General features: G+C 48.5%; 1 protein-coding gene across 1 annotated transcript in view; it reads left to right on the forward strand.

Moving 5' to 3' along the window:
- The window catches only part of LOC139572666 (teneurin-2-like), an 85,043-nt gene that overhangs the window by 31,203 nt on the left and 40,672 nt on the right, over positions 1–13,168 (forward strand). The window contains exons 9-15 of the mRNA XM_071395344.1: positions 6,463–6,609; positions 7,390–7,606; positions 8,173–8,292; positions 8,940–9,201; positions 10,925–11,192; positions 12,311–12,454; positions 12,672–12,921. Of these exons, the coding sequence (XP_071251445.1) occupies positions 6,463–6,609; positions 7,390–7,606; positions 8,173–8,292; positions 8,940–9,201; positions 10,925–11,192; positions 12,311–12,454; positions 12,672–12,921 (1,408 nt within the window). The remainder of the gene's footprint in view (positions 1–6,462; positions 6,610–7,389; positions 7,607–8,172; positions 8,293–8,939; positions 9,202–10,924; positions 11,193–12,310; positions 12,455–12,671; positions 12,922–13,168) is intronic.

The raw sequence follows: 13,168 nt of genomic DNA on the forward strand, positions 1-13,168 counted from the left end.
CAGTCTCTCTCATATGAGGGTATATAACAGAACAGGCCCCCTCAGCCTCTCTCTCATATGGGGGTATATAACAGAACAGGCCCCCTCAGCCTCTCTCTCATATGGGGGTATATAACAGAACAGGCCCCCTCAGCCTCTCTCTCATATGAGGGTATATAACAGAACAGGCCCCCTCAGTCTGTCTCTCATATGGGGGTATATAACAGAACAGGCCCCCTCAGTCTCTCTCATATGGGTGTATATAACAGAACAGGCCCCCTCAGCCTCTCTCTCATATGGGGGTATATAACAGAACAGGCCCCCTCAGCCTCTCTCTCATATGAGGGTATATAACAGAACAGGCCCCCTCAGTCTCTCTCATATGAGGGTATATAACAGAACAGGCCCCCTCAGCCTCTCTCTCATATGGGGGTATATAACAGAACAGGCCCCCTCAGTCTCTCTCATATGGGGGTATATACCAGAACAGTCCCCCTCAGTCTCTCTCTCATATGGGGGTATATAACAGAACAGGCCCCCTCAGCCTCACTCTCATATGGGGGTATATAACAGAACAGGCCCCCTCAGCCTCTCTCTCATATGGGGGTATATACCAGAACAGTCCCACTCAGCCTCTCTCTCATATGGGGGTACATAACAGAACAGGCCCCCTCAGTCTCTCTCTCATATGGGGGTATATACCAGAACAGTCCCACTCAGTCTCTCTCTCATATGGGGGTATATACCAGAACAGTTCCCCTCAGCCTCTCTCTCATATGAGGGTATATAACAGAACAGGCCCCCTCAGCCTCTCTCATATGGGGGTATATAACAGAACAGGCCCCCTCAGCCTCTCTCTCATATGGGGGTATATAACAGAACAGGCCCCCTCAGCCTCTCTCTCATATGGGGGTATATAACAGAACAGGCCCCCTCAGCCTCTCTCTCATATGGGGGTATATACCAGAACAGTCCCACTCAGCCTCTCTCTCATATGGGGGTATATAACAGAACAGGCCCCCTCAACCTCTCTCATATGGGGGTATATACCAGAACAGTCCCACTCAGCCTCTCTCTCATATGGGGGTATATAACAGAACAGGCCCCCTCAGTCTCTCTCTCATATGGGGGTATATAACAGAACAGGCCCCCTCAACCTCTCTCATATGGGGGTATATACCAGAACAGTCCCACTCAGCCTCTCTCTCATATGGGGGTATATAACAGAACAGGTCCCCTCAGTCTCTCTCTCATATGGGGGTATATAACAGAACAGGCCCCCTCAGCCTCTCTCATATGGGGGTATATAACAGAACAGTCCCCCTCAGCCTCTCTCTCATATGGGGGTATATAACAGAACAGGCCCCCTCAGCCTCTCTCATATGGGGGTATATAACAGAACAGGCCCCCTCAGTCTCTCTCTCATATGGGGGTACATAACAGAACAGGCCCCCTCAGCCTCTCTCATATGGGGGTATATACCAGAACAGTCCCACTCAGCCTCTCTCTCATATGGGGGTATATAACAGAACAGGCCCCCTCAACCTCTCTCATATGGGGGTATATACCAGAACAGTCCCACTCAGCCTCTCTCTCATATGGGGGTATATAACAGAACAGGCCCCCTCAGTCTCTCTCTCATATGGGGGTATATAACAGAACAGGCCCCCTCAGCCTCTCTCATATGGGGGTATATAACAGAACAGGCCCCCTCAGTCTCTCTCTCATATGGGGGTATATAACAGAACAGGCCCCCTCAGCCTCTCTCTCATATGGGGGTATATAACAGAACAGGTCCCCTCAGTCTCTCTCATATGGAGGTATATAACAGAACAGTCCCCCTCAGTCTCTCTCTCATATGGGGGTATATAACAGAACAGTCCCCCTCAGTCTCTCTCTCATATGGGGGTATATAACAGAACAGGTCCCCTCAGTCTCTCTCATATGGAGGTATATAACAGAACAGTCCCCCTCAGTCTCTCTCTCATATGGGGGTATATAACAGACAAGGCCCCCTCAGCCTCTCTCTCATATGGGGGTATATAACAGAACAGGTCCCCTCAGTCTCTCTCATATGGAGGTATATAACAGAACAGGCCCCCTCAGCCTCTCTCATATGGGGGTATATAACAGAACAGCCCCCATTAGCCTCTCTCTCATATGGGGGTATATAACAGAACAGGCCCCATTAGCCTCTCTCTCATATGGGGGTATATAACAGAACAGGCCCCATTAGCCTCTCTCTCATATGGGGGTATATAACAGAACAGTCCCACTCAGCCTCTCTCTCATATGGGGGTATATAACAGAACAGGTCTTAAACACAGGCACATTATGTTCCTCGGTTAGATAGAGGTGCTGGTCATGTATTGTGTCACTACAGACACTCCATGGGTGGAGAACATTCGGCAAGAACAAAACGGTGAAATACATTTCAAAAGCCATCGATGCAAAGTCTATGCTGTGGTAGAATACAGATCTGTGTTTAGTGTGTGTGTGTGAGAGTGTGTGAGTGAGTGTGTGTGTGTGTGTGTGTGTGTGTGTGTGTGTGTGTGTGTGTGTGTGTGTGTGTGTGTGTGTGTGTGTGTGTGTGTGTGTGTGTGTGTGTGTGTGTGTGTGTGTGTGTGTGTGTGTGTGTGTGTGTGTGTGTGTGTGTGTGTGTGTGTGCATCCGCAGGAGGCTGTGTAATGCCTTTGTCTCAGTGTGTGTGTGTGTGTAGAGAGACACATAAGGAATACTAACCCCAGTCTCTCTGTCTCCTTATAAAGACACCAGCAGGTCTGTCCACCATTATTGGAACTACAAATTGATCCAGTTTTGAACCACAAACGTTTCCACTTGACAAAGATCACAGCGAAACAGTGATATGTACCATACATACACACGACAGGATGGATTGTTTGTTTACACACCACACCACACATCACACACACCCAAAGGTTAGGAGTTAGGAGTTGTGTTAAAGTCCTGTGACAGGATCCAATGTCCCCCAACCAAACTGAATTGAACAGAAGGCTATAGATCCCCTGTGGATGGTTTGGAGTGTCCTCTGCCCTACTAAAGTTAATAAGATGGCTTTCACTGTTGTACATAGCAGTACCCAGGGGAGAGGGGGGAGGAAGAAGAGAGGGGGCGAGGAAGAGGAGAAAGGGGGGAGCGGGAGAGAGATAGGAAGAGGAGAGAGGGGGGAGCAGGAGGGAGAGAGGAGGGAGAGAGGAGGAGGAGGGGAAGGAGAGTGAGAGAGGCGAGATGTGGGAGGAGGAAGAAGAGAGAGTGACAGAGATAGAGAGAGAAATGGAGAGAGAATGGAAAGAGAGGGAGAGCTCATATGTAGATTGAGAAAAAAAGAGAAAAGAGAGAGAGAGTTTTATGTGCCAGGGTGTTTCCTAGTGTGTTGTCATCAGGTCCATCCATGGTTTTAGGATTTATGTCTGTAACCTTCACTAACTGACCTTTAAGGAGGAGACAGCTGGATGACATGACTGCTGCTACTGCTGCTGGGTAATGGGACCAACCTTCTGTTGGGCGCTACGTCTTCTGTCTACTCGTCCGTTCTTTTCTGCTCTCTCTCTCTCTCTCTCTCTCTCTCTCTCTCTCTCTCTCTCTCTCTCTCTCTCTCTCTCTCTCTCTCTCTCTCTCTCTCTCTCTCTCTCTCTCTCTCTCTCTCTCTCTCTCTCTCTCTCTCTCTCAAACACACTCTCTCCTTCCCTCTCTGTGTGTGCTGACCCATAACCCAAGGCTTTTTAAGGGGGATTTCATCACATCCAACTACATTAGTGAGGGGAATGGACTTAATAGTTTCTGAAATCCCACTTTATTCTGGTTAGTATGAGGGGAATTTAATCGTCCTCTAGCATTAAGGAGAGGGCCTGCCTGCCTGCCTGCCTGGCCTGGCTAGCCGATCAATGCCCCATATAGATTCTGCTGTCCTTGCTCTGCATAATGGTCGGTCTTCTTAAAATGGATCCATTTTACAGACAATCATGGCTAACACTCTGTTGTGCTCTATGGTCCTGGGCCAACACACACATACACACACACATACACACACACATACACACTCAACACTCAATGAGGCGGAACAGTACATGGCTGGTCTGAGGGCCGGACCCTTTTTTTTCAATTTTTGCCTAAAATGACATACCCAAATCTAACTGCCTGTAGCTCAGGACCTGAAGCAAGGATATGCATATTCTTGATACCATTTCAAAGGAAACACTTTGAAGTTTGTGGAAATTTTTAATTAATGGAGGAGAATATAACACAATAGATCTGGTAAAATATAATACAAAGAAAAGAATGTGGTTTTTGTTGTTGTTGTTTTTTTACATCATCTTTGAAATGCAAGAGAAAGGTCACAATGTATTATTCCAGGTTAGGTGCAATTTGGATTTTGGCCACTAGATGGCATCAGTGTATGTGCAAAGTTTTAGACCGATCCAATGATCCATTCCATTTCTGTTCAAAATGTGGTATCAAGACTGCCCAAATGTGCCTAATTGGTTTATTAACACATTTTCAAGTTCATAACTGTGCACTCTCCTCAAACAATAGCATGGTATTCTTTCATTGTAATAGATACTGTAAATTGGACAGTGCAGTTAGATTAACAAGAATTTAAGCTTTCTGCCCATATCAGATATGTCTATGTCCTGGGAAATGTCCTTGTTACTTAAAACGTCATGCTAATCACATTAGCGCACGTTAGGCCAACCGACCCGTGGGTGGGACACCGATCCTGTAGAAGATTTAACCACTCAGAGTTAATGCCCAACCTTAACCACTCAGAGTTAATGCCCAACCTTAACCACTCAGAGTTAATGCCCAACCTTAACCACTCAGAGTTAATGCCCAACCTTAACCACTCAGAGTTAATGCCCAACCTTAACCACTCAGAGTTAATGCCCAACCTTAACCACTCAGAGTTAATGCCCAACCTTAACCACTCAGAGTTAATGCCCAACCTTAACCACTCAGAGTTAATGCCCAACCTTAACCACTCAGAGTTAATGCCCAACCTTAACCACTCAGAGTTAATGTCTAACCTTATGATTTTGGAGTTGATGCCTGAACTTAACCTTAAACAATGTCAAATTAGATTTTTGGAACAACTTTGAAATTTAAAGTTTGAGAAACATGGATGAACGTCTAATTCTGACGTGAGACTGTGAGAGCTGATTGGGTACACAGTATGGAGAATGGAAATTAAAATTGCCCTGCAGATATCTAATTGATGTGTTGTGTGGTCAATCATTGTGGCTTTCAGGAATGCTTTACCATAATCATTGGATTGACTGAGACCTTTAATGCATTAAAACACAATAAAGTATGTCTCTCTTTCTCTCTCCCTCCCCCATCTATCACTCTCTCTTTCCCTTCTATCTCTCTCTTCCTCCCATTCTTTCTCTCTATCCCTCCCTCCCACCTCTCTCTTTCTGCCTCCCCCTCACTCTCTCCCCATCTCACTCTCTCTCTCTCTCTCTCTACCTCCCCCCTCACTCTCCCTAATCCCTTTCACTCTCTCTCTCCCCCCTCCCTCTCTCCTTCCCCCTGCCCCCCTCTCTCCCTCTCGCTCTCTCTCTGCCCTTCCCCCTCTCTCTCCCTCCCCCTCTCTCCCCACTCTCTCTCTCTCTCCCTCCCCCTCACTCTCTCTTACCCCTTTCTCTCCCTCTCTTCATATCCTCCCCCCTCTCTCTCCCTCCCCTCTCTCTCTCCCCCCCTCCCTCTCTCCCTCCCTCTCCCCCTCCCCCTGCCCCCCCCTCTCTCTCTTTCTCTCTCTCTGCCCTTCCCCCTCTCTCTCCCTTCCCCCTCACTCTATCTTACCCCTTTCTCTCCCTCTCTCCCTATCTTCCCCCCTCTCTCTCTCTCTCTCTCTCTATCTCTCTTGCTCTCTCTCTCCCCCCTCTCTCTTTCTCCCTCCCCTCCTCCCATTCTTTCTCTCTATCCCTCCCTCCCACATCTCTCTTTCTGCCTCCCCCCTCACTCTCTACCCCACTCTCTCTCTCTTTCCCCCTCTCTACCTCCCCCCTCACTCTCCCTACCCCCTTTCACTCTCTCTCTCCCCCCTCCCTCTCTCCTTCCCCCTGCCCCCCTCTCTCCCTCTCGCTCTCTCTCTGCCCTTCCCCCTCTCTCTCCCTCCCCCTCTCTCCCCACTCTCTCTCTCTCCCTCCCCCTCACTCTCTCTTACCCCTTTCTCTCCCTCTCTCCATATCCTCCCCCCTCTCTCTCCCTCCCCTCTCTCTCTCCCTCCCCCTCTCTCTCTCCCTCCCCCCTCTATCTCCCTCCCCCTCTATCTCCCTCTCCCCGCTCTCCCTCCCCCTTTCTCTCTCCCCACTCTCTCACTTTTTCTCACCCTCTCTCTCTATCTCTCCCCCCTCTCTCTCTATCGCTCCCTCCCCTACTCTCTCTCTCTCCTTCCCCCTATATATCTTTATCTCTCTCTCTCCCTCCCCCGTTCCTCTCTCCCCCTCTCCCTCTCCTCAGATGGTTGTCCTAACCTGTGTAATGGTAATGGTCAGTGTACCATAGGGGAGCAGAGCTGGCACTGTGAATGCCAGACGGGCTGGAGGGGTGCCGGATGCAGCGTTGCCATGGAGACCTCCTGTGCCGACAACACGGACAACGAAGGAGGTATGTGTGTGAAATTAAGGGTTAGACCTCTGGTAGTCCAGCAGTGCAAACTTTTCATCTTAAATTGAAATAAATTGTAAGGAGAATGAAGTAACCTTTCATAGTTGTACAGCACTTTGAGATATCAGCTGATGTAAGAAGGGCTATATCAATACATTTGATTTGATTTGATAGTAAAATGTGTGTGTTTGAGACACTGAAACTATCTCACCTCTCCCCTCCTCTCTTTCTCCCTCCTCTCTCTCTCCCTCCTCTCTTTCTCCCTCCTCTCTCTCTCCCTCCTCTCTTTCTCCCTCCTCTCTTTCTCCCTCCTCTCTCTCTCCCTCCTCTCTTTCTCCCTCCTCTCTCTCTCCCTCCTCTCTCTCTCCCTCCTCTCTCTCTCCCTCCTCTCTTTCTCCCTCCTCTCTCTCCCTCCTCTCTTTCTCCCTCCTCTCTCTCTCCCTCCTCTCTTTCTCCCTCCTCTCTTTCTCCCTCCTCTCTCTCTCCCTCCTCTCTTTCTCCCTCCTCTCTCTCTCCCTCATCTCTTTCTCAATCCTCTCTCCCTCCTCTCTTTCTCACTCCTCTCTCTCTCCCTCCTCTCTTTCTCCCTTCTCTCTTTCTCCCTCCTCTCGCTCTCCCTCCTCTCTTTCTCCCTCCTCTCTCTCTCCCTCCTCTCTTTCTCCCTCCTCTCTCTCTCCCTCCTCTCTGTCTCCCTCCTCTCTTTCTCCCTCCTCTCTCTCTCCCTCATCTCTTTCTCCCTACTCTCTCTCCCCCTCCTCTCTTTCTCCCTCCTCTCTCTAGATGGTCTGACTGACTGTATGGATCCAGACTGTTGTATCCAGAGCCCGTGTCAGAACAGCCCTCTGTGTCGGGGCTCCAGAGACCCCCTCCAGGTGATTAAGCAGAGCCCCCTGTCCCTGTCCCAACCCCGGGTAGGATCCTTCTATGACAGGGTCATGATGCTGGTGGGACGGGACAGCACACACATCATACCTGGGGAAAACCCATTCAACGCCAGGTGAGAGAATACACACTTTAGATTACATACACATGACGCATACTGCAACACACACCACACACACATGCAAATACTAACACACAATCTATCCTTCTTGTTGATGTATTATATACAGTATCTCTCTCTCTCAATGCAATTTAATTCAAGGGGCTTTATTGGCATGGGAAACACATGTTAACATTGCCAAATCAAGTGAGGTAGATAATATACAAAAGTGAAATAAACAATAAAAAGGAACAGTAAACATTACTCTCTCACTCTCTATCTTTCTTTCTTTCTTTCTCCCTCTCTCTCTCTCTCTCTCTCTCTCTCTCTCTCTCTCTCTCTCTCTCTCTCTCTCTCTCTCTCTCTCTCTCTCTCTCTCTCTCTCTCTCTCTCTCTCTGTTTCTCTGTCTCTCTCTCTGTCTCTGTCTCTGTCTCTGTCTCTGTCTCTGTCTCTGTCTCTGTCTCTCTGTCTCTCTGTCTCTCTGTCTCTCTCTCTCTCTCTCTCTCTCTCTCTCTCTCTCTCTCTCTCTCTCTCTCTGACTCTCTCTCTCTCTGACTCTCTGTCTCTCTCTGTCTCTCAGTTTGGCGTCTCTGATCCGAGGTCAGGTGTTAACTACAGATGGTACTCCCCTGGTGGGAGTCAATGTTTCCTTTGTCAGATACCCACACTATGGATATACTCTCACACGCCAGGACGGAACGTAAGTACCACAAACACACACACACATACACTACCGTTCAAAAGTTTGGGGTCACTTAGAAATGTCCTTGTTTTTGAAAGAAAAGCAAAAAATGCATCAAAAATACAGTGTAGACATTGTTAATGTTGTAAATGACTATTGTAGCTGGAAACGGGAGATTTTTTAATGGAATATCTACATAGGCGTGCAGAGGCCCATTATCAACAACCATCACTCCTGTGTTCCAATGGTACGTTGTGTTAGCTAATCCAAGTTTATAATTTTAAAATGCTAATTGATCATTAGAAAACCCTTTTGCAATTATGTTAGCACAGCTAAACACTGTTGTTCTGATTAAAGAAGCAATAAAACTGGCCTTCTTTAAACTAGTTGAATATCTGGAGCATCAGCATTTGTGGGTTCGATTACAGACTCAAAATGCGCAGAAACAAAGAACTTTCTTCTGAAACTCGTCAGTCTATTCTTGTTCTGAGAAATGAAGGTTATTCCGTGCGAGACATTGCCAAGAAATTGAACATTTTGTACAATGCTGTGTACTACTCCCTTCACAAAACTTTTCTTTCATAAACAAGGAAATTTCTAAGTGACCCCAAACTTTTAAACTGTAATGTACATAGTAACTAATCCAATTGTGATTCTGTCTCCAGGTTTGACCTTCTAGCGAACGGCGGCGCCTCGTTGACCCTGAGGTTTGAGCGCGCTCCGTTCATCACACAGGACCGCACGGTGTGGTTACCATGGAGTCGTTTCTACGTCATGGATACGCTGGTGATGAAGACTGAGGAGAACACCATCCCAGGATGTGACCTCAGCGGCTTCCTTCGACCTGACCCTGTGGTCATCGCCTCACCCCTGTCATCGCTCTTCTCCTCTAGACCCAGGGACAAGCCCATCATACCTGAGACACAGGTAACCAGCCTCTCTTTTCATCTCCTTCCTCTCTGTCCTCTCATCCCTCTGTCTCTCCTCTGTCTCTCCTCTGTCTCTCCTCTGTCTCTTCCAGGTGCTGTCAGGTATCCAGCCTCTCACACTCATCTTTCCCGTGTTATCTCTCCCTCTTTCCTCCATCTCTCCTCCTCCATCTTTCCTCCTCCATCTCTCCTCCTCCATCTTTCCTCCTCCATCTCTCTCCTCCATCTCTCCTCCTCCATCTTTCCTCCTCCATCTCTCCTCCTCCATCTTTCCTCCTCCATCTTTCCTCCTCCATCTTTCCTCCTCCATCTCTCCTCCTCCATCTTATCTCCTCCATCTTTCCTCCTCCATCTTTCCTCCTCCATCTCTCCTCCTCCATCTTTCCTCCTCCATCTCTCCTCCTCCATCTTTCCTCCTCCATCTCTCCTCCTCCATCTCCTCCTCCATCTTTCCTCCTCCATCTTTCCTCCTCCATCTATCCTCCTCCATCTTTCCTCCTCCATCTTTCCTCCTCCATCTTTCCACCTCCATCTTTCCTCCTCCATCTTTCCTCCTCCATCTCTCCTCCTCCATCTTTCCTCCTCCATCTCTCCTCCTCCATCTTTCCCCCTCCATCTCTCATCCTCCATCTCTCCTCCTCCATCTTTCCTCCTCCATCTTTCCTCCTCCATCTCTCCTCCTCCATCTTTCCTCCTCCATCTCTCCTCCTCCATCTTTCCTCCTCCATCTCTCCTCCTCCATCTCTCCTCCTCCATCTCTCCTCCTCCATCTCTCCTCCTCCATCTTTCCTCCTCCATCTTTCCTCCTCCATCTCTCCTCCTCCATCTTTCCTCCTCCATCTCTCCTCCTCCATCTTTCCTCCTCCATCTCTCCTCCTCCATCTCTCCTCCTCCATCTCTCTCCTCCATCTCTCTCCTCCATCTCACTCCTCCATCTCTCTCCTCCATCTCTATCTTTCCTCCTTCTCTATATTTCCTCCTCCATCTCTCTTCTCCATCTCTTCCATCTCTCTTCCATCTCTTCTCACTCTCTCTCCTCCATCTCTCCTCCATCTCTCCTTTATCTCTCTCCTCCATCTCTCTCCTTCATCTCTCTTCTCTATCTTTCTTCCTCCATCTCTCTCCTTCATCTCTCTTCTCTATCTTTCCTCCTCCATCTCTCTCCTCCATCTCTCTCCTCCATCTCTCTCTTCCATCTCTCTCCTCCATCTCTCTCCTCCACCTCTCTCCCCATCTCTCTCCTCCATCACTCTCTTCCACCTCTCTCCTCCATCTCTCTCTTCCATCTCTCTCCTCCATTTCTCTCCTACATCGCTCTCCTCCATCTCTCTCCTCCATCTCTCTCCTACATCGCTCTCCTCCATCTCTCTCCTCTACCTCTCTCCTCCATCTCTCTCCTACATCGTTCCCCTCCATCTCTCTCCTCCATCTCTCCTCCTCCCCTTTCTTTCTTTCTCTTTCTCTCTCCCTCCCTCCCCCTCTCTCTCTCTCTCTCCCTCCCTCTCTCTATCTATCTCTCTGTCTATCTCTTTATCTCTCTCTCTCTCTCCAGGTGCTCCATGAGATGATAGATGTTCCAGGCACCAGTCTGAAGCTCTCTCCTCTCCTCTCATCCCTCTCTCTCTCTCTCTCTCTCTCTCTCTCACTTTCTCTCTCTTTCTCACACACTATCCCTCTCTCTTTCTCACACACCATCTCTCTCTCTCTCTCCTTCTCTCCAGGTGCTCCATGAGATGATAGATGTTCCAGGGACCAGTCTGAAGCTGTGCTACCTGAGCTCCAGGACGTCTGGCTACCGCAGCCTGCTGAAGGTGACCATGACCCCAGCCATGGTGTCTCTGGGCCTGCTCAAGGTCCATCTGATGGTGGCTGTGGAGGGACATCTCTTCCAGAAGTGGTTCCACGCCTCGCCCAACCTGGCCTACACCTACATCTGGGATAAAACAGATGCCTATGGACAGAGAGTCTACGGGCTGTCGGAAGCTGTCGGTGAGTGTGTATAGACAGAGTGTGTGAGTGCGGTAGGTAGGGTTTGTGTGTGTGTTTATGAGCGTGTGTGTGTGTCTGTCTGTCTGTGAGCAGTAATAGCACTGAGGGTGCCGAGGCCCCCAGCTCGCTTCACTGACCGCTAACTCTGCTTGACAGCTAATAACCCTTCACCACGGTTACAGCTGCCGTGGTTACGTCTGAGTGACAGGAGGAGAGGAGAGTTTAACTGCCACCCAGGGCTTAGAGCGTCAAGTCTGTCATCTCTTAGAGCAGAAAAGACTGTAACGTCCACACACACTCTATTGCTCCAATGTAGATGATTGATTAGATAACCAACGTTACTTTACTTTCAATAGGTTTATTCTGAAGGGGACAATGCACATTAATTAATATTTCTGTAAATGTGTGTTTATGTCAATCAAGCGATGGTCGATATGACAACATGTCAACACTGTTGAATGATGGGAGAGAAATGGATCTGTCACCATGACAACACTTCCTAGTTGTCACAGAACTGCGTGCAGGGACAGTGAACCCCACACCCTCTCTCTCTCTCACTTTCTAATTAACATGTTTTTAATTGATTTGACGCCATGACAAGGATGTTAATTGGGTTATGGCCTTAACGAGGTGTTAGTGGGGTGAGAGGAGGAAGGGTCTGGTCTGGACACAAGTGCTAAAGAGCACAAGCTGTGCTAACTGCAGCTCACTTTACTTTATTAGTGGTGGGGTCTGTCTGTCTGTCTGTCTGTCTGTCTGTATGGGGTTGTCTGTCTGTCTGTCTGTCTGTCTGTCTGTCTGTCTGTCTGGTGTTGTCTGTCCTGAGCTTTGAAAAGTTGCTTGTCTCCATACTGCTTTGTTTATGAAGTATATTTACTCTCTCTCTCTCTCTCTCTCTCTCTCTCTCTCTCTCTCTCTCTCTCTCTCTCTCTCTCTCTCTCTCTCTCTCTCTCTCTCTCTCTCTCTCTCTCTCTCTCTCTCTCTCTCTCTCTCTCTCTCTCTCTCTCTCTCTCTCTCTCTCTCTCTCTCTCTCTCTCTCTCTCTCTCTCTCTCTCTCTCTCTCTCTCTCTCTCTCTCTCTCTCTCTCTCTCTCTCTCTCTCTTTCTTTCTTTCTCTAGTGTCAGTGGGGTATGAATATGAGTCGTGTGCCAATCTGATCCTATGGGAGAAGAGGACAGCAGTACTACAGGGCTTTGAACTGGACCCTTCTCATCTGGGAGGCTGGTCTCTGGATAAACACCATATACTCAACACACGCAGCAGTATGTTTAAATATACTGTATATATATGTACATACACACACACCGTCATCTGAACACACACACACACTGTCATCTCAACACACACACAAACACACACCATCTTCTCAACAACACACACACACACACATTTCATTTGGCTGAATCAATAGTATGTGGGGTTTTTTCTTAAATAAAATGAATGAATTCATTGGTCCCTCCCTCCCTCCATCCTGTCCAGGTATCCTCCATAAGGGTAGTGGTGAGAACGTGTTTGTGTCAGAGCAGCCCCCTGTGATCAGCAGTGTAATGGGGAACGGACGTCGACGCTCTATCTCCTGCCCCAGCTGTAACGGCCTCGCCGACAGCAACAAGCTACTGGCACCTGTAGCCCTGGCAACAGGCATCGACGGGAGCCTCTATGTGGGAGACCTGAACTTCATACGCAGGGTCTACCCCTCGCTCAATACCACGGGCATACTGGAACTGAGGTATGGATGGAGGGAGGAGAGAAGAAGATGGGGGGAGGGAAGAGAAGAGAAGAGAGGAGAGGAGAGGAGGAGAAAATGAGAGGAGGGGGAGAGGACAGAGGAGCGGAGTAGTGTGTAGGATATCGAACATGTTGGATGAGATCAGTGAGGTTGTAATGAAAGCAGGGAGGGCTCGGGGGACAGAGTGATTGAAGTAGAATTATACACTGCACTAGATCGTTTATCTCCTGGGTGTTTTTATCCATAT

Source organism: Salvelinus alpinus, chromosome 4 (assembly GCF_045679555.1).
Source record: "Salvelinus alpinus chromosome 4, SLU_Salpinus.1, whole genome shotgun sequence".
Classification (NCBI taxonomy): domain Eukaryota; kingdom Metazoa; phylum Chordata; class Actinopteri; order Salmoniformes; family Salmonidae; genus Salvelinus; species Salvelinus alpinus.